Here is a 22,319-nt window from a genome sequence, read left to right on the forward strand (position 1 = left end):
TCAATTACAAGTACAGTAAAACCTGTAAAGTTGACCACCTTTGTAAGTTGACCACCTGTCTATGTTGACCGCTTTTGTCAGGAACGGAATTAGTCCTATCTTATATAATGAAGGAAAACCTCTGTAACTTGACCACCTCTTTATCTTGACCACCTGTCTATCTTGACTACTAATGAATACCAAGTTTGGATTGGAGTATTGCAAAAAACCCTTTGTAAGTTGACCACTTGGTTTATTTTTTAAAATTTTATTTAGCAAAATATTTTTTTTATTATTTTTTTTTAAAGCTTTCCAAGAATATTTCTGATGCCAGACCAGCATTTTACCAACTAAATGAAACAGCAGCATAACTAAACCTCCTTTTGAGTTTAACCACATGGGAAAACTACTAAGAACCCTTTTATTCTACAAACTTGTTTTTCTTCTATTGTTAAGCGAAAAATTTGTAATTTTGGATTAGCTATAAATTTTTAGGAACTATTAATATAAAATGAGTAACTTTTCATAAACAATAAGGCTTTTTTTTTTTTTTTTGATCAATTTACTGAAATTTTAAATTTGTACGACACATTATACGTCATTCTGGGAAAATAATCTCTAAAAATATTTGAATAACATCTTAAATTATTGTTTCAAAGTAATGCTAAACAATGAAAGTGAGTTAAACAGAAAGAGTAGGTGTCAATTGCAAGAATTACAAAAGGTGTCAGGGTGCAAGAATTCCAAAAAAAAATAAAAAAAAATCATTACCCCCTTTATAAGTTGACCACCTGTCTAAGTTGACCACCAAAGTACTGCACTGCAAGTGGTCAACTTACACAGGTTTCACTAGCTGTATCTTTAATAGAAAACAATCCTTAGGGATTCTAATGACATGAAAACACAAAAATACGATCACCGAGAAAAAGCAATTTAAAATTTTTCTTTTGCATAAGAACACATAGGGAGCATGGCCTAAAACTACTCATAACTTTTTAAATATTTGAAGTAAAGCGATGAAACTTTTTCCCTGTGTTTGGAACAATTTGTAGTTTTGAAAAAAGCAATAAAATATTTTTTGATCGTTTTATCATTTTTGAGGTACTGTGACCCCTCGAGAGTGTCAAAAAGTTAAAAGCTGAATTTTTGTTTCAATTATTTTAAGTACATAACATCTAGTTAGTCCTGTAAAGCTGACCACCCTTGTAAGGTGACCACCTGTCTAAGTTGACTGCTATTTTCAGGCACAGAATTAGATCTTATCATATAATTCAACCTCTATAAGTTGACCACCTGCTTAAGTTGACCACTAAAGTACTGCACCTCAAGTGGTCAACTTACACAGGTTTTAATGAGCAAGAGAATGCTCAAGACTAATAACTTCTAAATGCAATAACCCAATTAACTGTATGACTAGAAATGCATGATTAAAACTAGTTGAAGACAACTTAAAAATAAAAACCAAATTTATTTGGTCATTTAGTAAAGTTAGTTAAAAATTAAAAACATTTGAAACAACGCGAACTAGAGCTGAGCTATATCAATCTATTATATATCTATTAAAAAGAACCCGCATCGTTGCATAAAAGCAAACGGGAGCTCGAGTCAACCTGCCAGAGAGAAAACACCGAAGAAGTCTCCTTTCTACTCGAAACATTTCCTTTTATCGTAAGTGAACTCATTTGCATGCGGACGCCAAATCACCTGATACACGCCAGCATAGCACCTGGCCAATGAGCATCAGGCACGTGCCGATCTGTTACGATGCATCACCGATTACGTGAAGGTCGTGACGTCATAGATCGGCGACTGCACGTGCGAGATACGTCATCAGGCGTCCGCATTAGAAGAAAGAAAAACATCGTTGAAAATTTCTCAATGATTAGGCAAGTGACTGATATTATGGTGGGATAAGTGGTGAGATGAATTCGTTAATTATTTCATATAAGGGGCGCTAGGCCAACAATGCCCCCCCTCTCACCATCTTATGAACATTATTTTCTTATACATTTAAAGATAATTCATTTCCTAACAAATCTCAATACCAGCTCTAGTTTTACAAAAAGATTTTGAATATAAACATGATTAGTAGATTAGTTAAATACAACAACAAGCAAATTCTTTTATAACAAAATATCACTCAATCCGATTCCAGTCCGTTCAAACTGTTCCATTTTCCAAGTCAGTAACAAGTTGGAAAAAAAAATCAGTCCAATGTCATATAAACACATTCAATCTGCAAAAATTGAAAAACCTTGGCGAGTATACAAATACTTGGTATAAACACATTTGAACAGTACAAATATAAACTGTAAAACGCAAAAAATATATATATATAACTTTAACCCGTTCCCAATAGTTAAAAATAGTTTACTTTTCCCACATTACTACATTTTCAAAAAATTAAATTACTAAAAATATCACAAAAACAATTACATTACAAAAACATTTTCATTGAACTTTATTAGTTCAGATCGAGACAAAGGCTTAGTAAATACATCAGACATGTTATTTTTACTTCTAACAAATTCAACATCAAATATATCTTTATAAATTAAATCGCGTATATAAAAAACTTTACATCAATATGTTTTGTCCTATAATTTTCGATCGGTGATCTCACAAAATCTATTGTAGCTTGATTATCAACTTTTAATACAGATTTAATTTTGTGTTCCTTGTTAATTACCCCCTTATTAACACATTCATCAATGATTCTATCAAACCAAAGAAGTTCTTTGCCGGCCTCTGTCATTGCAATAAACTCTGATTCCATCGTTGATAAACTAATGCACTTTTGTTTAAATGTTCGCCATGAAATCGGCGATTTGTTAATGAAAACAATCTGACCTCCGAGTGAAGTTCTATCGTCTCTGTTAGAGGCGAAATCTGCATCAGAATATGTTACAACTTGAATTTCATTGCATTGTAATTTAAGTTTGTAATTTCTAGTTTTAGAAACATAGCCTAATAATTTTAATAAACCATCCCAATGCTTTATACCGGGGTTATTTTGGAATTGGCTAAAAATGTTTGTAGCGTAACTAATGTCTGGTCTTGTTCTGTTTGCTAGAAACGAAAGACAACCTAACAAATTCCTGTACGGTATTTTTGACATATCTTGTACATCTTGCTCGTTATTTGGACAATCTAGTTTAGTGTATATAATACCTTTACTTATCGGCAATGAGGAGATAGGGATATTGAATTTCTCAAAACGTTCATAAATTTCTTCAATATAGCCAATTTGACTTAATGAAAAACAATTCAAATCCTCCTCAAATTCCACGCCTAGTAATTTTTTAGTTTTACCTAAAATTTTTAGATCAAAGTATTTTTGTAACAAATCTAAAACAGTTTGTATATCATTTTGACTCTTTCCAAATAAAACAATGTCATCTACATACAAAAGTAAAATTACAGAAGATTTATAAATATAGACACAGTTACACCATTCAAATTTACAAAAACCTATTGAAATCAATTTTTCTTCTATTTCGTAAAACCACAATCGTCCACTTTGGTGGAGTCCGTAAATTGCTTTATTTAGCTTACAATATAAATTTTCCATCCCCTTTTCTACAAAACCAGGTGGTTGTTTCATATAAATTGGTTCTGAAATAGGTGCATAAAGGTAAGCATTTTTCACATCACATTGGATGTTTACCCAGTTTAATTTTACCACCAAAAGAGAAAAGAAAAATCTTATAATGCTGAAATTTACAACTGGCGAGTACGTAAGATCATAACTCTCATATTTCAATTGAGAACTCCCTAAAGCTACTAGGCGACTTTTGTATCTCAAAATTTCCCCATTTTCATTTCTTTTGACTGTAAAAACCCAGCGAGAACCAATTGGAGTAGAATCAGGCGGTAATTCGACAAGATTCCACACTTTGCGATCTTGCATCACTTTTAATTCTTCCCGCATTGAACTTATCCAATTGTCTTTTTCCCGCGATTTAAGGGCTTGTTTGTAAGTGTTAGGAATAATGATTTGATGTCCTAGTCATGCTTGAGAAAATTCATTAATTACGTTGCTGTTTACAGAGTTATCAATTTCTCCTTCAGTAGTATTTTTACCTTTAAAGCAAAATATATCTGGCTGATAAACAATATTATTTTTTCTGCAATATTTCTTTACATCATAAATTGATCTCAATCGTTTGTTGGTTCCTTTTTCAAAATAATAGATATCGTTACGAGACCCATCGGGTCTTGGTACGACTTTTCTTTCCCATTTTGCTAATTTTAAACATTTATCACTTTCATCATCTGATGATTCAGTTTCCCCCCGATCTGATTCTTCTGTTTCTGAATGAACTGGTGGTAGTTCGGGAATTTTTAAGATTTCCTCATCAGGAATTTCATCTTCATCTGATTTTGGTACATTTAACCATTCTATGGTGCCCATCACGACTCCACTGCGTTTAGACTCAAATTCGTCTTTGAAAAATTTTCCCTCATTAAATCTGACATTTATGGTCTCTATAATTTTATCATTTTCTGGAATCCAGATTCGATACCCTTTTGTCCGAAATGCATACCCAATTAAAATCCCTTTTTGGGCTTTAAGATCAAGCTTTTGCTGACGTTGCTTCGGCACACTAACGTAGGCTACGCATCCAAATGGTTTCAAATGTCTGATTGAGGGTGATTTTCCCCCATATAGCTCAAAAGGAGTTAGTTTTTGATCTCTATGACGTACGCGGTTCCACGTGTACGTGAAATACAACATGGCTTCAGGCCAAAAGTTTTTACCTATACCACTCTCTTCTAAAATTACCCTAGTACCATCTGCCACAGTTCTGTTAAATACTTCAGCCGCCCCGTTTTGCTCAGGGGTATAACTATTAGTGAATTCATGTTTTATTCCTTCATTTTGACAAAATTTACTTAAAATTGTATTTGAAAATTCCCCTCCATTGTCAGTTCTTATTGCTTTCAGCTTTGTTCCCAGAAATCTCTCTGCCCTTTTAATATGATTAATGAGAATTTCTGCTGCCTGATTTTTATTTTTCAATGGGTACAATGACGTTCTACGGGAATAATCGTCAACAACTGAAAGAAAGTATCGTTCACCTCTTCTACCTTCAATACTCGATGGCCCCCAAATGTCACTATAAATTAATTCTAAAGGTTTCTTTGATCGAATTTCGTCCATTGGTTTGAAAGATACGCGTCTGAACTTTCCTAATTTACAATCTTCACAATTTACTTTATCATTTTTAAAAACTGGTAGACCCCTAGTACATTTATATTCAGCAGTTTTCTTTATATTATCGACATTTACATGAGCAAATCTTTTGTGCCATAATTCTAAGCTTTCAGTACTACTAGCTTCATAATTAACATTTTTATGTACATTTTTTGAAATTACCTTTGGGTTAACAAAATAAATGCCATTAGATAGTTTAGCTTTAAAAATTATTTCGCCCTTATCTGATACAGTTACCAAACCTTTTCCCCCTTTAAAACATGCTCCGGCTTGGTCAAATCTGGGACCAGACAGTAAATTTCTTTGCAAATGCGGCGAATACATCACATTTACTAAATTAATGGTCTTAGGACCGAACTTTAACTTTATCTCTCCAACCCCCTCAATTGGAAAAACATGATTTTGGACTGCTACGGCCATCTTTCGATCATTTACAGGTTCATATTTATGGAAAAAGTTCTTATTATTTGCAAAGTGATGGCTGGCCGCCGAATCAAATGCCCATGATGAAGGATTACAGTCTATCTCGTTAAAGTTCGCTTCCGAAATAAAAAATGTTTTGGAAGGGTACTCACACTTTTTCGGCGATGAGGAGCTGCCTCTTCTGGTGAACTGGTTCCTGTTTCTTCCTCTTGACCTCCTCTGGCCATAACTTGACTTCTTGGAGCTTGTGGATGGACTTCCTCCGCGGTTCCTCTCTGGAAAACCACAATCTTTGCGGATGTGGCCTGTACGTCCGCAATTATAACACGATCTTTTTTCTTTTGGAGCAACGTAGTTGGCGCTAATATTATCCTCGTCCTTCAGCTTTAATCTGCTCTCTTCAGAAATTAAGTCCTGTACTATCGCATCAAAAGAAAAATCCTCGGGTTTCTTTCTCAAAATTGATTGGCAAATGCTGTCATATTCCGATGGAAGATATCTCAAAACTTGAAAATTTAAGTATGACTCCGAAAAATTCTTGTCGATTCCCTTTATCCTCTCATAAATTCGATGAATTCTTGATGCGAAGAGATTAATGGATTCGCCTTGCTCAATTCGACAGTTTGTTAACTCAGTAAAAGTTCTCATATGCACACACCTGTTATCAGGATAAAAGTGTGCTTTTAGACATTCCCACGATTTTTCTGGCGACTCACAATGCTCTATTATTCTTTTGAATTCGCTGTCTACAAACAAATATATTAAAGATAATGCCGCTCGTTCTCTGGCCAAAAACTCACGAACGTCTCTCTCAGTAAACCCTGAATCTTTAGAGACTACTGGCACTGTTTCCTTACCAGTTACAATGTCCCAGGCGTTTTTCTCCATCAGGACAAATTTCATATCTGCTGCCCATGACACATAATTTGTGCCATTTAATTTCTCAATAGTTATCTGGGGATTCGCCATTATTTCGACAGAAAGTCGGAAGACAATATCAATGAGCACTAATAATCTAATTATCATCAGTATGCTCTTGTCGAAAAAAAATCTTCTATACGGCCCCCCCCATCGAAAATTATCACAGGCGTCAAAAACATCATTTCCATCTCCAGTCCTACTGAAAATATAGGCTTTCGAAAACAGAGTCCAGGTTGCCCATAACCTTTTAATGAGCAAGAGAATGCTCAAGACTAATAACTTCTAAATGCAATAACCCAATTAACTGTATGACTAGAAATGCATGATTAAAACTAGTTGAAGACAACTTAAAAATAAAAACCAAATTTATTTGGTCATTTAGTAAAGTTAGTTAAAAATTAAAAACATTTGAAACAACGCGAACTAGAGCTGAGCTATATCAATCTATTATATATCTATTAAAAAGAACCCGCATCGTTGCATAAAAGCAAACGGGAGCTCGAGTCAACCTGCCAGAGAGAAAACACCGAAGAAGTCTCCTTTCTACTCGAAACATTTCCTTTTATCGTAAGTGAACTCATTTGCATGCGGACGCCAAATCACCTGATACACGCCAGCATAGCACCTGGCCAATGAGCATCAGGCACGTGCCGATCTGTTACGATGCATCACCGATTACGTGAAGGTCGTGACGTCATAGATCGGCGACTGCACGTGCGAGATACGTCATCAGGCGTCCGCATTAGAAGAAAGAAAAACATCGTTGAAAATTTCTCAATGATTAGGCAAGTGACTGATATTATGGTGGGATAAGTGGTGAGATGAATTCGTTAATTATTTCATATAAGGGGCACTAGGCCAACAGGTTTCACTGTATTTTATTTGTGAACAAATAGAAACTGGCAACAGATAAAAATTTTAAATCATTGCTTTTAATTTCCTTGTCCGACAACAATGAATTTGGCTACCAATCGCTTGAATCAAGGCTTAGCCTTATTTAAAATCTGCTTTAAAAAATCGTTATAATTCCAATCCTATGTAACATGGAATTTTCAAACACATTCTATCAGGCGCAGAAAAAAATACTCTTTATTTTGATACTAAATTTTAAAAATTTTAAATATGTTTTCACTACAAAAACCACAAAAAACCTTATACAGGGTGGCGACAGATCAGGGAAATCATGGAGATCAGGGAAAAGTCAGGGAAATTTATTAATCAGGGAAAAATCAGGGAAATATCAGCGAATTTCGAAAAAATAACAAAAAATCAGGGAAAATTGAATTTATGAAGAATTTTTTTTTTTTTTTTTTTTGCTTTGCAAAATTAAGTATCTTAATGCCCTATGCATTTTCGGCCAATTATCTGTTCACAAAAAAAGAGTAAAATTAATGAAATGTGATTATACACTGCCGCATATTTGTGCATCTTTTTTCCTCAGTGTCAAAGTATTGAATCTTACTTATTAACCACAGGATAAACTTCCTAAGATTACTTCTGTGTCTGTTAGGTTGTTTATTTCACCTAGCTTGAAATTTCCTTTCACGCTTTCAATGCGAGGTAAAATAAACAACCATACAGGCAAAGAAGCCTTTATTAATGCCTTAGCTCTTTTGCCTTTATTCCATTGTCTCGAAGTGATTAGCGTTACTGTAATCACGATTTCAAGAAGAAATCTTTGGTTTTTTAATTGATACTGATAAAAGCTTAAAAGTTATTACTTCTTCGTTTTTTCTGCTTTTTGTTTCTCTTCCATTTCAAAGTTGTTTGATACAAAAACAATCTAAGATTTTTTTTTGTTACATACTTAAATCATTTGAAATAGAGTTAACTTGTGTACTTAAGTAAATATCTTTATTTTTTATTGTTAAAATGCTGTATTCATTCATTAAAACCTATGTTCTTGATTAGAGAAAAGTTCCCTATGAATGGATGTCAAAAGGTTTCATCTATTTTGCATAAATATGTCAATTAGTTATATAAGAATAACTACATTACTTCTATTCTTTCACTATTATTTGTTATTCTTGCAACAATTATTATACTGTTTGAAAATTTAGTTCAAAATAATTTCAATTACTTTTCAGTTCTACCATAAATACACATATGTTTTTAAGAGTGATTTTAATAGTTTCTTAAAATTCTTATGCTAAGTGGTTTCTGGAAGTAAAGTACCTTTTTATGTAGAAAAATTTAATGTATTGTTTGGTAGTTTTTTTTTTCTAAAAAAAATTGACTTGTGTATATATATATATATATATATATATATATATATATATATATTTAAGTAGCATCTTTTAAAAATATATCTTTAGTTCATCAACTTTACACAACTTAAAACGTTTAAAATACTGCATTTTATACAAACATACAATGGATTTCAAGTAGAGCAAAGAAAGGAAACCATTACCATTGGTAACGTAAATCAGGGAAATTTGGTGAACTTAATCAGGGAAAAGTCAGGGAACTTTTTTTCACAGTTCCTGTCGCCACCCTGTTATAGAGGTTTTTAAATAATATATTCGTTAATTAACGTCATCCAAAGATGCAACCTAGCTAAGAACACTCTCGATCAACTCTCCTTTCAAACAATTATTTTTTCTAAATCGGTCCATCGTTTAGTCACTAGAGTGCCACAGACAGATACACATACACAGACTTGACAAACTTAAAACCCCCTTCCTTTGTGTGTCGGGGGTTAAAAATGGCTTTTCAGATGCAACTCTTGCTTATTCGTAAATTTAATAGCTTTTTTTTCCAGTTATTGCAAATCAATGTTTTTTTTAAATTATTTTTAGTTGTGCAAATAACTTTCAACACATATATCATTAAAAGTCTATGTACTACTAGTCTGTGCATTGGTAATTTTTGTTTCAAACTGCTAACAAGTAAATATATTGTCACCTCAGAGCAACAGCAGGGCTCAAAATTAACAGCGGTTTGTTGATCCGAGATCACAGAGACATTAATTGGACCAGCAGAGTATAAATTTTAGTGGTCCATGGAATCAGTGAAGTTTAAATCCTTCCGAAAGTTGTTAGCTTAAAATTTTTTTGAATCTGTTGAAAAAGTTTGTGCCCTTATTTGCAATGTTTAGATTTTCTTTGTAAGATTAAAAGATGGATTCAGAAATTTTTACAGATTATAACATTGTTTTTACCCCTTATTTTTTGTCGATTGAAAACTGCTAATTGACTCCATTTGTCATTCTACTTTATTTTGTTTTCTTTTCTTTTTAATATTTTATTCTTTGCAACCAGAACACGAAACTGGACCACTAAAGGTTTGTACAAACCAAGAAAATTTTGTAGTTAATGCTTCACCGGACCACTGTCGAATTTTTCAAAATATCTACTCCTTAACAGTGAGGACTTTGCTCAAATGCTACTTACTGTAGTCCTGAGGCAACAAAACAGAAGTTTTTAAAAATGTTCAGCGTGTACAAATTTAAGACATTAATTTTTAATGAAATGTCCAATTGTAATTGTTTGCAAAGCTTTGAATTCATTCTTTTTTTTTTTTTTTTTTTTTTTCCCCTTCTGCAAAATTGTACTTTTCTTCCACCATTACTGTCAAAGTTTTGATAATCTTGTAAACCTTTCAAATATTTCTTTTGAGAAATTGTTGCTATGTTTATAGAATACATTATTAGACAAAAAGTGTAGTAAAATTAGTGTAAGAAAAATTTCTTAAATGTATGTCCTTTATTTCATGTTTAAAACTTGCTTTGCATGAATATACAGCATGTCCCAGCTTAACCTGCGAGACCTCTATTTTTACAACTGTTGGTCCTGGACACATACTTCCGATTGCAAGAATGCTCAAAACAAGGTGCAGAATTGAGATATTGAAAGTTAGAACAGAAAAAGAAAATTAGTGAAAAAGAGTACAAAATCTAACTTTTTATACTGCCACTGGGTCCCCTAACTTATATTTAGGGAAATATTTTCCATTCAAAAATAATTCCAACCAAAAACATTTGTAACATTTGTGACCAAAGCTCAAGAATATATTCCTTTTCAAAATTATAAGGGACCATGTTGAGGATGCGAGTGAAAGTAATTGTCCTTTCAGAAGGATAACAGGTTGACCAAGTAAAAAAACTTATATTTTACTTTGGTATTGAAAAAAACAAATGTTACACTATGATTTGTAAAAACACACGACAAAAGCTTGTACGGTTTGAAAAAACACTCTTTCACACATATACTATTAAGCCACTGTTAGCAGCTATATTGCCTCTCCCCCCCCCCCCTTCCCAAAGAGTCTCTGTCAGACTGTGAGTGTAAAATGGTGTAAATCACAAAACATTGAGTTTCTTATCTTTCAGTGGGGATAATTTCCCTAAATAATGGTTAGGGGACCTAAAGACTGTATAAAAATTTAGATTTTATCACTTATCTCTTTTGCTTCAAGCATTCAATATCTTATCTCTGCACCTTATTTTGACAATTTTTGCTGTTGAAAGTATGCATCTAGGACTAATGGTTGAGAAATTAGAGATCTTTTGCAGGTTAAACGGGGATTTGCTGTATATGTAATATATAAAGATGATTTTTTTAAACCATGGTAAGGAAGCACAAAAGTAGCAAGCTGCATAAATAGTTTTAGGCTGAGAAACAAATTTGCAAATTTTATGATTCTTTGTACTGGGTTGTAGCTCTTGTGAAAAAAATTTCCTCAACAAAAGAAAACCTAACAAAATACTAAGCTACATTTCTTCTCATACACGATTTTTTATGATCAACCATTCAAATAACTCTTAAGAAACAAATCTACGATATTTAACAATTGCAATTGTTGTAATAGTGTAACAATGTTAAACAAGTGTAGGAAGAATGGAGTTATTTACCCTCTGCCTTTTGAAGGATTTACAAGAAAATGTTTTATTACCCAAATTTAAAATCTGATATCTGATTTGCTTTATTACATTTAGCTTACGTTCGACGACCTCGACCGGTAGCTACCAGTCGGTTGATCCACATGACAGCTATGACGTCAGTGGTTACTCTAAACGGTTGCTCACCAACCAATGCTTCATCGAACACTTTCGGTTGATCATCGGTTACTTGCGTACATACGGCGCAGACGAATAACACGCAGGTGAAAAATGCTTATACAGGGTTGCCACGCACCGGGAAAACCTGGAATTGTCAGGAAAAATGAAAATGGCCGAAAATCAGGGAAATGTCAGGGAAAATGAAAAATTGCATATATCCGATCGTTCTTAGCGCGGCCTGCGGTCTATGACGTCAAAAAAAAAACTTTCTGCCTTGTTTTTTTCGCCGCCATTCCCTTCCCATTCGTCGTTTTGTCATTCCCCTCTTTCTTTTTCCCCCTGCAGTTCTTTTTATCAACATCTCTGCCATTGGCACGTGCGCCATAGCAGTCGGCGTGCACCATAGCAGTCAGCGGCGGACATGCGCAGAAGGTACTTCTTTTCTTCCTCGTTTGAGCGGGCTCTGTTTAAGCGCTGCTTGTTTACGTCAGCAGTTCTGAAGTTGTTATGATGCACAGCACGTTGTTTTGTCTGGGAGTGCCGACTGAAGTTTTTAATGAGCTGCAATAATCTTTTCATATTTTATATTATTTCTTTAAATTATTTTAATGTAATCGTATTATTCTAAACAATTTTTGTTCTGTAAAATTTAGTTCATTAGACAATTTTAAACTTAGAAAGTTTCTTTTTTACAGAAGTATCGCTAATCATTTTAGTATTTTGGTAGTGATCTTTTAAGACTTCCAATGCGCTTCTTTCTTTCAAAATAAAAGTAATCCGATTAAAAAAAAATCTGCACATCAGAGAAGTTTCTGATCAATGCTCAAACTTTAACTTTATGACAGGGTGGCCCACAGGAGTGATTATGGCGAAGGCGAAAGTTGCGCCATCATTTTTTTTTTGGGGGGGGGGGGGAGGGATTTTTTAATTATTTATATTTACTTTATTTTTATTCAAATTATTTACTCATATTATTTTACTTTATTATTTTCATCTGTGTGTGTGTATTTTATTGGGGAGCGAGCACACTTTTTTTTCAAAACAATAATAATTAAAAATAAATAAATAGGTAAAAAAAAATAAAAAAAGAGGGTTAAAAATAAAAAAGCGCTAAGGCGTTCTAAGGCGTTCAGAAATATTGGGGGGGGGGGTGCTATTGAACTTGGGGGGGAGGGGAGCACCCCTGTGTTATGAGCCACAAACAGGGGAAATATGTGAAGCTAAAAGGTGCGTGATTTTTTTACAGGCCAAAGTCTAAAAGCGCTTTGAGTTCAATGGATTGGAGGGGTAGAAAGCAATAATTGAAAAAGTTTAGGTTTCATAGGTTTTAGTTCAGATTATTTTAGCAATTAACTTTATTTTTGTGATACAGATGTCACAATTGCTAATTCTGCAGTTCTTTCACTTGATGTAAGGCAGTGGCTCCTCGCTATTGAAAATTAGATATGCTACATTTACATAAATTGTTTATTACAGTGATTTGCTTCACTTGTGTTAGTACATTCGGGGAAGTTCAAAAAATACACTTTAAAAAAAAGGTTTCTCCTAGAAAACAGGACACCACTCAATGTTTTTAGACTTGTGGATAGTAAAATACTGGAGGAATTTTAACTTCCTATTCCAACTGAAAGAGGGTGCTCGACCCCCTCCCTCAAACTTCATAAGTATGAGGAGGGGGTTAAAAAAATTCATTGAACTGAATAAACAATGTTACATACTATAATCTACACGAGTTATATGCATATTCATTGCAATAAAATAATTACAGTGAAACCTGTGTAAGTTGACCACTCGCGGTGCAGTACTTTGGCGGTCAACTTAGACAGGTGGTCAACTTATAAAGGGCGGTAATATTTTATTTTTTATCATTTCTTGCACCATGCATTCCTTTTTTGAGGAATTCACCCTTACTCTTGCTGTTCAACTCACTTTCATTGTTTAACATTATTGAAAGTAAAACAATAATTAAAAATAATATTCAAATAGTTTTGTTAGTTTTTCCTTATTTTTAACTATATCAGACACTTTAGGTTTAGAAATTCCATATATGCCAGCTAGTATTCTCTGGTTTTTCCATTTTCAGTTAATTTTTAATATTTCATACTTTTTATTAATCTCAAGTTCAGCTAACTTTCTTTTGAAGCCCTTTTATGTAAAACTAACAGCACAAAGAGCAACAAGCTCGATTCTCCCAGTTCATAAAGGCAAAATCAAAATATCCTATATCTTAATCCCTTGCACCAGAAACATGTAACTTGACTCATTTGCAAGCCCAGATCTGCGGACCCGCAGCACGAGAGGCCCGCGTCCTTAAAGGGACTAACGGCCCTAGAAATTGAAGAAAAAATAGAAAAACAAAACTAGCATTAAGGCTTATTCACTTTATTAATCGACACTGCTGGCCACTAGGGAGGGGCCCTACCTATTTTGTTGCAGGAGAATCAAAATGTATAGATCCGGGCCTGCTCTTTTTAACACAATTCCTGTGTCACAACGTATTGCAACTGAAAGGAAAGACTTTGAACTTTTCTACTGACAACTATTTTCATTGAACAGAGTACAAAATGCTATCTCAATTAGAGAACAAGTGAAAAACAAGTTTGGAGAATAAAGAGCAGCATTAAGCTTTATGCTGCTATTTAGTTAGTAAAATGCTGTTCTATCATCAAAGCATTAAAAACATTTTTAGAAAGCTATGAAAATAATAATAATTAAAAAAAATAAATAATGAAATAATTTGCTGAAGAAAGTTAAAAAAAAATAAACCAAGTGGTCAACTTACAAAGGGCTTTTTACAATACTCCAAACCAAATTTGGCGAACATTAGTGGTCAAGATAGACAGGTGGTCAAGTTACAGAGGTTTTCCTTCATTATATGAGATAGGACTAATTCCGTTCCTGACAAAAGCGGTCAACATAGACAGGTGGTGAACTTACAAAGGTGGTCAACTTTACAGGTTTTACTGTACTTACATAAAAAAAAAAAAACAGCTGGGGAAATTAAATGTTTCTAAATTTGACTTTTTCTATGCTAGAGCTAATGTTAAATGGAGGGGTCATTGAGCACCCTCCTAAAATTTGAGCAAGAAGCTAAAACTTTTACAGCACAATACTATTAGTAAGTCTAAAAAAAAATAAGGGGTGTCTTGGACTCGAGCCGAGAGAGAAAAAAAAATGGAACCACCCTTAGTACATATTTTTGATTATTTCAGCTTGAATAAATTAAATTTGGTAGCCATTGTTTGTAAAGTTTGAAAATGAGGTAAATTTTATCAAAATTTGAGATGTATATATTAATGTTGCAAGATGAAGGTGGAGATTGATAACCTGGAATTTTCTCAAAACCACCTGGAAATGTCAGGGAATTTCATTCTTGAACTTCTGTGGCAACCCTGTTATAATTGGTCAAAAATGTCACGTGGTTCAATCAACCAGCTTAAGTTGCCGTCGACCGTAGATCAACCAGTGAGGCTCATAGAACGACATTGGTAGCAACCAGTTAACCAGTAGCTCTCAAGAATGCTTCGGTTAGCTGCCGGTTGACTGGTTAAGGCCGTCGAACGCAACCTTAGTATAAACCACGATTTAATATTAAAGAATGAACAATAATTTAAATATTGTCAAAATGAATGTTTAAATTTACAATTCTTTTTTTGGAGCATTTTTTTTTTTTTGTTTAACTCTCCTAACTGTGTACTGAATACATTTTTTCTCTTTTTCAGGAGAGTCCTATCAACAAAACCCATTATGAATTTTGTAAAGATGAATATCTGTCCAAATTGAATGTTATGAAATTGCATCGTCCAATAGCAGAAAAGCAGCCCTGTTTATAGCATTTTGTTTCACATTTTGAGATATACAGAGCAATGAGATGTATATTTCTTTCTTTCTCTCTTTTTTTTAGAAATAAATCTTTTATAATGCTTGTTATGCTTCAGTATATTTAATGTCTGTTGTATTCGTACATCACTACAAAAACATACTTTTGCCCGCAAATATTTGGCACAATAAAATTTTGATTATATAAATCAACTGATCCAATTAAAAACCCTGTATGAGTGTTGTTCCCGACAAGGCAAATCTAATACTTAAATAGTCCTGTAGAGCCAAGTACAGGGGAGGGGGGAAGAAAAGACAGCTGTCGGTCAGGGCACCAGATTTCAAAAAGAATTAAAAACTTTTTTTATTCAAACGTAAACTTTATTATCGAAGAGGCAAGGAAACAGTGGCGTAACTATGTTCTGCACGACCCAGCAACGTGGGGGGGGGGGGGGGGGGTGCAGAGTCAGAAGGGGCCTGAAAAAGTTTGAGCATTATTTTCATTCAGTTTAATTAAATTGAAAAGGCTTGCACTTCTTTCCAATATAAGTAGAGATGGGCTCAAGCAAGATATCAAGGCCTCTAGGCTGAACACTTTTTTGGGCCGTGCTTGTAGTTATACATCACAATTTCTGCAATTTGAGATAAAGGAGTCGGAGTCGAATATCCTAGAATCGGAGTCAGTCATTTGTCCTCCGTATATAAATTTTTGCCAAATCTACGAAATTGGAGTTGAAGTCCGATGCTCCTAAATTCTAGGAGTCTGAGTTTGGTGTCAAGAGCTATTTCCAACAAAATTTGTTTGAAGTAAATCCGCCTTCAAGTACAGAATCTACATTGACTTTCAGTTTCCCCGTAGGCTCTAATGTTAAGGGATTTGAACTGTTCAAAATTGAACGAAAATAGTTCAAATAAAAAAAATGAAATATAGGAGTGAGGTGTCCTCGCCGAGATCTTTCGAACAGAAAAAAAAAATTTCAAATCGGACTATTCATTCAAAAGTTATTAGGGGGGACAGACAGGCCAACAGACATTTTTCCCCATCTCAATACCCTACTTTCCAATTTTTAATTTTTCGATATTTATTTAATTATTTTATATATTTTTGACTTTTTTGTTTTTCGCGATATATTTTTTAAGATGCATTAAGCCTTCTTTCATGCTTATTTTCTTCTTTTTCTGGGAAAGTACGCTAAGAAACAGCAATTTAATATTAAGAAATAGGTTAAAACAGTTTGAGAGGTGTTGAAAAATGGCTGAATCAATTGGGTATGTTGATGAAACAGTTGTACACAGACCCTTTTCCACAATGCAAAACTCGGACTTACCCGACGGGGCTTGGAACACTGCATCCATCATGCTTGTGTTGTTAATTGTTGACTGCCATCGATTTTTTTTTTTTTTTTTTGTATTGGAAATGACAAAAGAAATTAGGTACAATAGTGGAAATTGTTTTGATGGAATATAAATGTGGTTTTTCTCGCCTGTTGGCAAAAAAATATTATTTTATACTTTTACGTCAATTATTGTTCTTACTAAGTTTATTCAAAAATTGTCCCAGCGAAAATATTTACAAAATCTGTTCAATATTATTCAAGGAAATCTATATATATATAAAAATGGAGTTTGGTAAATTTGTTCCCTAAGATCTCAGAAACTACCCGGCAGATTTGGCTGAAACTTTCACCGTTTGTTCAGTTTGGTACTGGGAAGGTTTATAGATTAGTTCGAAAAAAATCCGATTGATAGTTCTCTTTTTATTCCAATTTTAGTCCCAATTTTCGCATAAATGTCCCAATATTGGGGTGGAAAAAAACGTGCACATATTAACATTATATGTCCATCGAAAGCGCCAATTTTTCTGCTGAAGATAGCATCTGTTCGAAGTTTCTAAGTTGTATAAAAAACGAGTTATGATTTTTTTTGTTCCCTGTTCGAAGGCTTTCATCAACCCAAGTCATTATTTAGTGTGTCATCTCAACTCCCAAGAATTGTATTGTTGAACATTTTTGCGTTTCGTCTGACTTTTTGAGGCTTTTCTCAAGTCAAATCTTAAAGTAACGTTTTTCCACAAGATTGGCTAAAAATAAATGGATTTGGCTGATCATTTTACTTTTAATCGGAGCTTACGTAATTAATGGTTTATTATTATTATTTATGTTGATTGGACACTTGCTCACTATATCCAACCAACCAGCAGAAATATCGCCAGAATTTTTTCAGAAAGATTTCAGTAGCTGATGCATTTGGCAGTTTTTTCCACTGTCGCTGTTTTAGATCCCAAAGACTACGTAATAATGTTTCTCAGCTTTCACCATATAAACAAAATATCGCCAATCAAAGATACTAAAAAATAAAAAAAAATACTGTGTAAAAATAATTCAACAACTAAATTAGGCAAATCCATAAACCGCACAAAAACTTCCATTAATTTTTCTTTTTGCACGATTTCAAACAATCGCCATATTTTACTACTTATTTTGGAAACATTTCGGATGAAACCGTTTAGCGCCATTTTATTTTGACCAAAAGTATCTCAGCATCTGGCAACAATATTTCTATAATAAAAATTAGTAAGGAGGGGGATTATTATCGAAAGTGTCCCAAAATGATTCTCGCAAATTTGGTAAGATTTTAAACCGCACCAAGTGTTCACAAAAATTGAAATTTCCCAAAATAACTAAAGCAAGTGTAAGGGGAACACGAGCGGCTACATTTTTAAAAACAGTTCGTACGTCAATAGCCACACAGAGAAGGTTTTAGATTTAAAAAAAAAAAAAAAGTACTAACAGATAAATCTTTTTAAACATGTAAAGTTTAATTTCATATTTCGGAAATTCTTCAAATTTGTATATGCTTAAATGTCGTGCTTTCGTTTCTAATTGAATACTATTTTGTTCTTTATACTTATTGCTATTTAAGTTTAATGAGTAAGGAAGAAGCTCGAATTTTAATCACGTCAAAAAGGTTTGTTTTAAATTTTTTCGCTTAAAACAGAAAACAAGGGCAAGTAGCGATTGTTTCTCATAATTATTACTGACCCAGGCAACGCTGGGTATTTTTGCTAGTTATTCTATAAAGTAGGGATCTTTAACACTGCATCCATGGGGAAATATTTACTTCTAGCAGGTTTTATTCATATCAGCAGGGTGTTTGATTGTTACCTGATTAAGCGGGGCTGACAGTAAATATATGATCAATGCAAAAAGCCACATAAAAATAAAGAATCAGCATTTTAATGAACAAGCTCAATTTATTTACTATTTACATGTGTAAAGATAAAAGGTTGCTATAAACAGTTAATATACCAGATACTTATGGTGAATATGTTGTATAATGAAGAGAAAAAAAATTAGGAACAACAACTTCAGTTCTGCAACGTGATATACATTACAGCAATTTAACTTGATAACATTGAAATGTATACTTGAATAATTAATATTTATGCAGTTAAGGTATCTATACTCCAATTTGCATAAGATAAAAGTCAATGGTTTTATTGTCATCACAATCAACTAATTTGAACATAAATTTTAAATAATATTAGTCCTTCTTTTGAATGCATGTGTCAGCACTTCAAAAGTTTTCCAAAAACAGATAATCTTATCAAACAAATGCAGACTGCAAGTTATTCATTCACTGTATGTATTAGTTTCAAGAATTTTTCAGTGCTTAACCCACATAGTTTCAACACTAAATCAGCACTTTTTTTACAAAAAAAAAAAAAAAATAAATAAATAAATTTTCATTATATTCAATTTTAACTGTATGTTAAAGTTTGAACTTCTAGCCAGGAGTGAATTCCAAAAATTATGGTAAAAGGGCTTTGGTGTTCAGCAGAAAAAAGTGAAATGATTAAAACAATAAATACTGTTGTACTTTTACAATTGTTACAGCTGAAAGGAACCTTTCAATGACAGCAGATTGATTAGAAAGCTTGGTTTGAGAAACAAAGAAAAAGAAAAGAAAATGCCCAAACAAACTTTCAGTCTGTACTGCAAGTGAATACTATCCCACTATGAGTCAAAATAATCTGCAGTGGATGATCTGATATAATTTTCCAGTCTGACCGCATAACCACATGTTAGCTCTTACAAGAACGTTTTTTTTTTTCTTTCATCAGTGAATCATCAATTGCCATTTTATGATTTCTCATTCTTATTGATCAAGTATTTTCACAAAATCAACAAATGTGCTTCTGAAGTAAAGTGTTAGTAAGCGCCTTTTTAAAATGTATGATTGCAATATCATCATTATTACAGTTATTAATGCTTAAATGGTTTTTTTAATCCTAAAAAGGCAGTAAAAGTCTTTTAACAACAATCAAAACAAACTTTTCTTTAATATGCATCTTTAGATGATTTTCTATATCTGAACTACAAACAAAAGTTTTTTCACAATATTTACAAAATAATACATCTTTTTTAGTATGTATTTTCAAGTGTTTTTTCAAATTTGATTTTAGAGACCATGCTTTTCCGCAGATATCACAAGAATATGGCCTTTTTTCAACATGTATTTGCACATGATTTTTCAAGTGTGAACTCTGATAAAAAGCTTTTCTGCAATAATCACAAGAATATGGCCTTTCTTTAGTATGTACCCTCAAGTGTAATTTCAAATTTGAATACTGTGAAAATGTTTTTCTACAATAATCACAAGAATACGGCATTTCCTTAGTATGCGTCCTCAAATGTAATTTCAAACTTGCAGAATAAGAAAACGAATTTCCACAAAAGTCACAAGAATATGGCTTTTCCTTACTATGTATCCTCAAGTGTATTTTCCAGTTTTGACTATAAGTAAATGTTTTTCCACAATAATCACAAGTATATGGCTTTTCTTTAGTGCTCAAATGTATCTTCAAATGATCTTTCAAATTTGATTTTGTACGACATGCTTTTTGGCAAATATCACAAGAATATGGCTTTTCCTCAGTATGTGACCTCAAATGTGATTTCAAACTTGCTTTCAGACGACATGCTTTTCCACAAATATCACAAGAATATGGCTTCTCTTCATTATGTACACTCAAATGTACTTTCAAGTGTGAACTCTGAGAAAATGATTTCCTGCAATAATCACAAGAATATGGCTTTTCTTTAGTATGTGTCCTCAAGTGTGTTCTTAAGTGTGGATTCTGAGAAAAAGTTTTTCCACAATAATCACAAGAATATGGCTTTTCTTTAGTATGTGTCCTCAAATGCATTCGCCAACTTGCAAAATGAGAAAACAAATTTCCGCAATATTCGCAAGAATATGGCTTTTCTTTAGTATGTGTCCTCAAGTGGGACTTCAATTGTTGATTCTCGGAAAATGTTTTTCCACAAAAACCACAAGAATATGGCTTTTCTTTAGTGTGTACCTTCAAGTGCCTTTTCAAGGCACTATTTTCCGAAAATGTTTTTCCGCAATCATTACAAGAATATGGCTTTACTTTATCATTATGTGTCTTCAAATGTGCCTTCATGTGCGCATTCTGGGAAAATGTTTTCCCACAAAGATTACAATTATATGGCTTTTCTTGAGAATGTATCCTCAAATGCAATTTCAAACTTGAATAATGAGTAAACGAATTTCCACAATAATCACAAGAATATGGCTTTTCTTTAGTATGCGTCCTCAAATGTGATTTCAAACTTGAGCTCGCTGCAAACGATTTTTTGCAATAATCACAAGAATATGGCTTTTCTTTAGTATGTCTCCTCAAATGCAATTTCAAATTTGACAACTGAGAAAACCAATTTCCACAATAATCACAAGAATATGGCTTTTCTTTAGTATGTGTCCTCAAGTGTGCTCTCAAGTGTGGATTCTGGGAAAATGTTTTTCCACAATAGTCACAAGAATATGGCTTCTCTTTAGTATGTGTCCTCAAATGCAACTTCAAATTTGCAATACGAGAAAACAAATTTCCACAATAGTCACAAGAATACGACTTTTCCTTAGCATGTGTCCGTAAGTGCTTTTTCAAGGTATCACTCAAAGGAAATGTTTTACCACAGTGGTCACAAGAATATGGCTTTTCCTTCGTATGTACCCTCAAGTGTATGTTCCCGTTTGAACTGCAAGAAAATTTATTCCCACAGCTGTCTAATGAATGTGGCTTTTTGTCAGCATGCATTCTCAAACGTTAATCTGAGAAAATTTACTTTCACAAAGGCAACAGGAAGATGGATTCTCTTTGGCAATCTTCTACTTTATCTGGAAAAAAAAAAGGTTTAAAATGTCTTTTGTGCAAAAAACTCAAGAATTACTTTTCCAGAATGCATCACCAAAAGTCTCAACTTTGAACTGTTACCTAAAGTCTGTTGGAAACACGTACATGGTTCATTTTTACTGTGTATGTTCATATGCCTTTTGAAATTTGTATTCGGAGCAAATGATAGATTACCATACCTGCCAACCCTTCCGGATTTCCCGGAAGTTTTACGGATTTTCATGTCCTTTTCTGTTTTTCCGGTTATGAGCAAAATCTTCCCTATTTTCACGTTTTGTAGAAAAAAATTGTATTTCACCAATTTTGGCGCTAACGATACTTTTGTGGAACGCGGCACCGCGTTTTAGGCTAAGTAGCCAAGAAAGGTTGCAGTAGGAGAATTGCACGAGAAGACATGAGGGAAGATTATGACGTCACTGAGTGATACAGCGCATGACTTCATCGGAATCCAATCGAAGCAAGCATCGCGGCGGGCAACTAGGGGCACAATTTTGGAGCCGATTATCTTCTCGTTCTCTCAGTTCAAGCTGTTTTTGCTTCTTTCTTTTTTTAAGATGAGTACGAGTAAATGTTATTTCCAAACTTTTAAAGAAAGCAATACAAGTAATAGTTACTAAACGAAAGTAAGTTCAATAGATATAAAATTCCTAACTAATATCATATTGTTAAATGTAAAGAGGGTAGGTGTTCTGTTTGATTTTATTTTGCATTAAAATCTTGTGAATAAAAATATTAAAAAA

At 33.3% G+C, this 22,319-nt stretch overlaps 1 protein-coding gene across 1 annotated transcript in view; it reads left to right on the plus strand.

Annotated features, from left to right (window-relative positions):
* The window catches only part of LOC129224182 (uncharacterized), a 52,015-nt gene extending 36,557 nt beyond the window's left edge, over positions 1–15,458 (plus strand). Inside the window, exon 19 of the mRNA XM_054858601.1 lies at positions 15,263–15,458. Within this exon, the coding sequence (XP_054714576.1) occupies positions 15,263–15,373 (111 nt within the window). The 3' untranslated portion in view covers positions 15,374–15,458. The remainder of the gene's footprint in view (positions 1–15,262) is intronic.
* Positions 15,459–22,319: the final 6,861 nt, after the last annotated feature.

The sequence above is a fragment of the Uloborus diversus genome, chromosome 6, assembly GCF_026930045.1.
Source record: "Uloborus diversus isolate 005 chromosome 6, Udiv.v.3.1, whole genome shotgun sequence".
Taxonomy (NCBI): Eukaryota; Metazoa; Arthropoda; class Arachnida; order Araneae; family Uloboridae; genus Uloborus; species Uloborus diversus.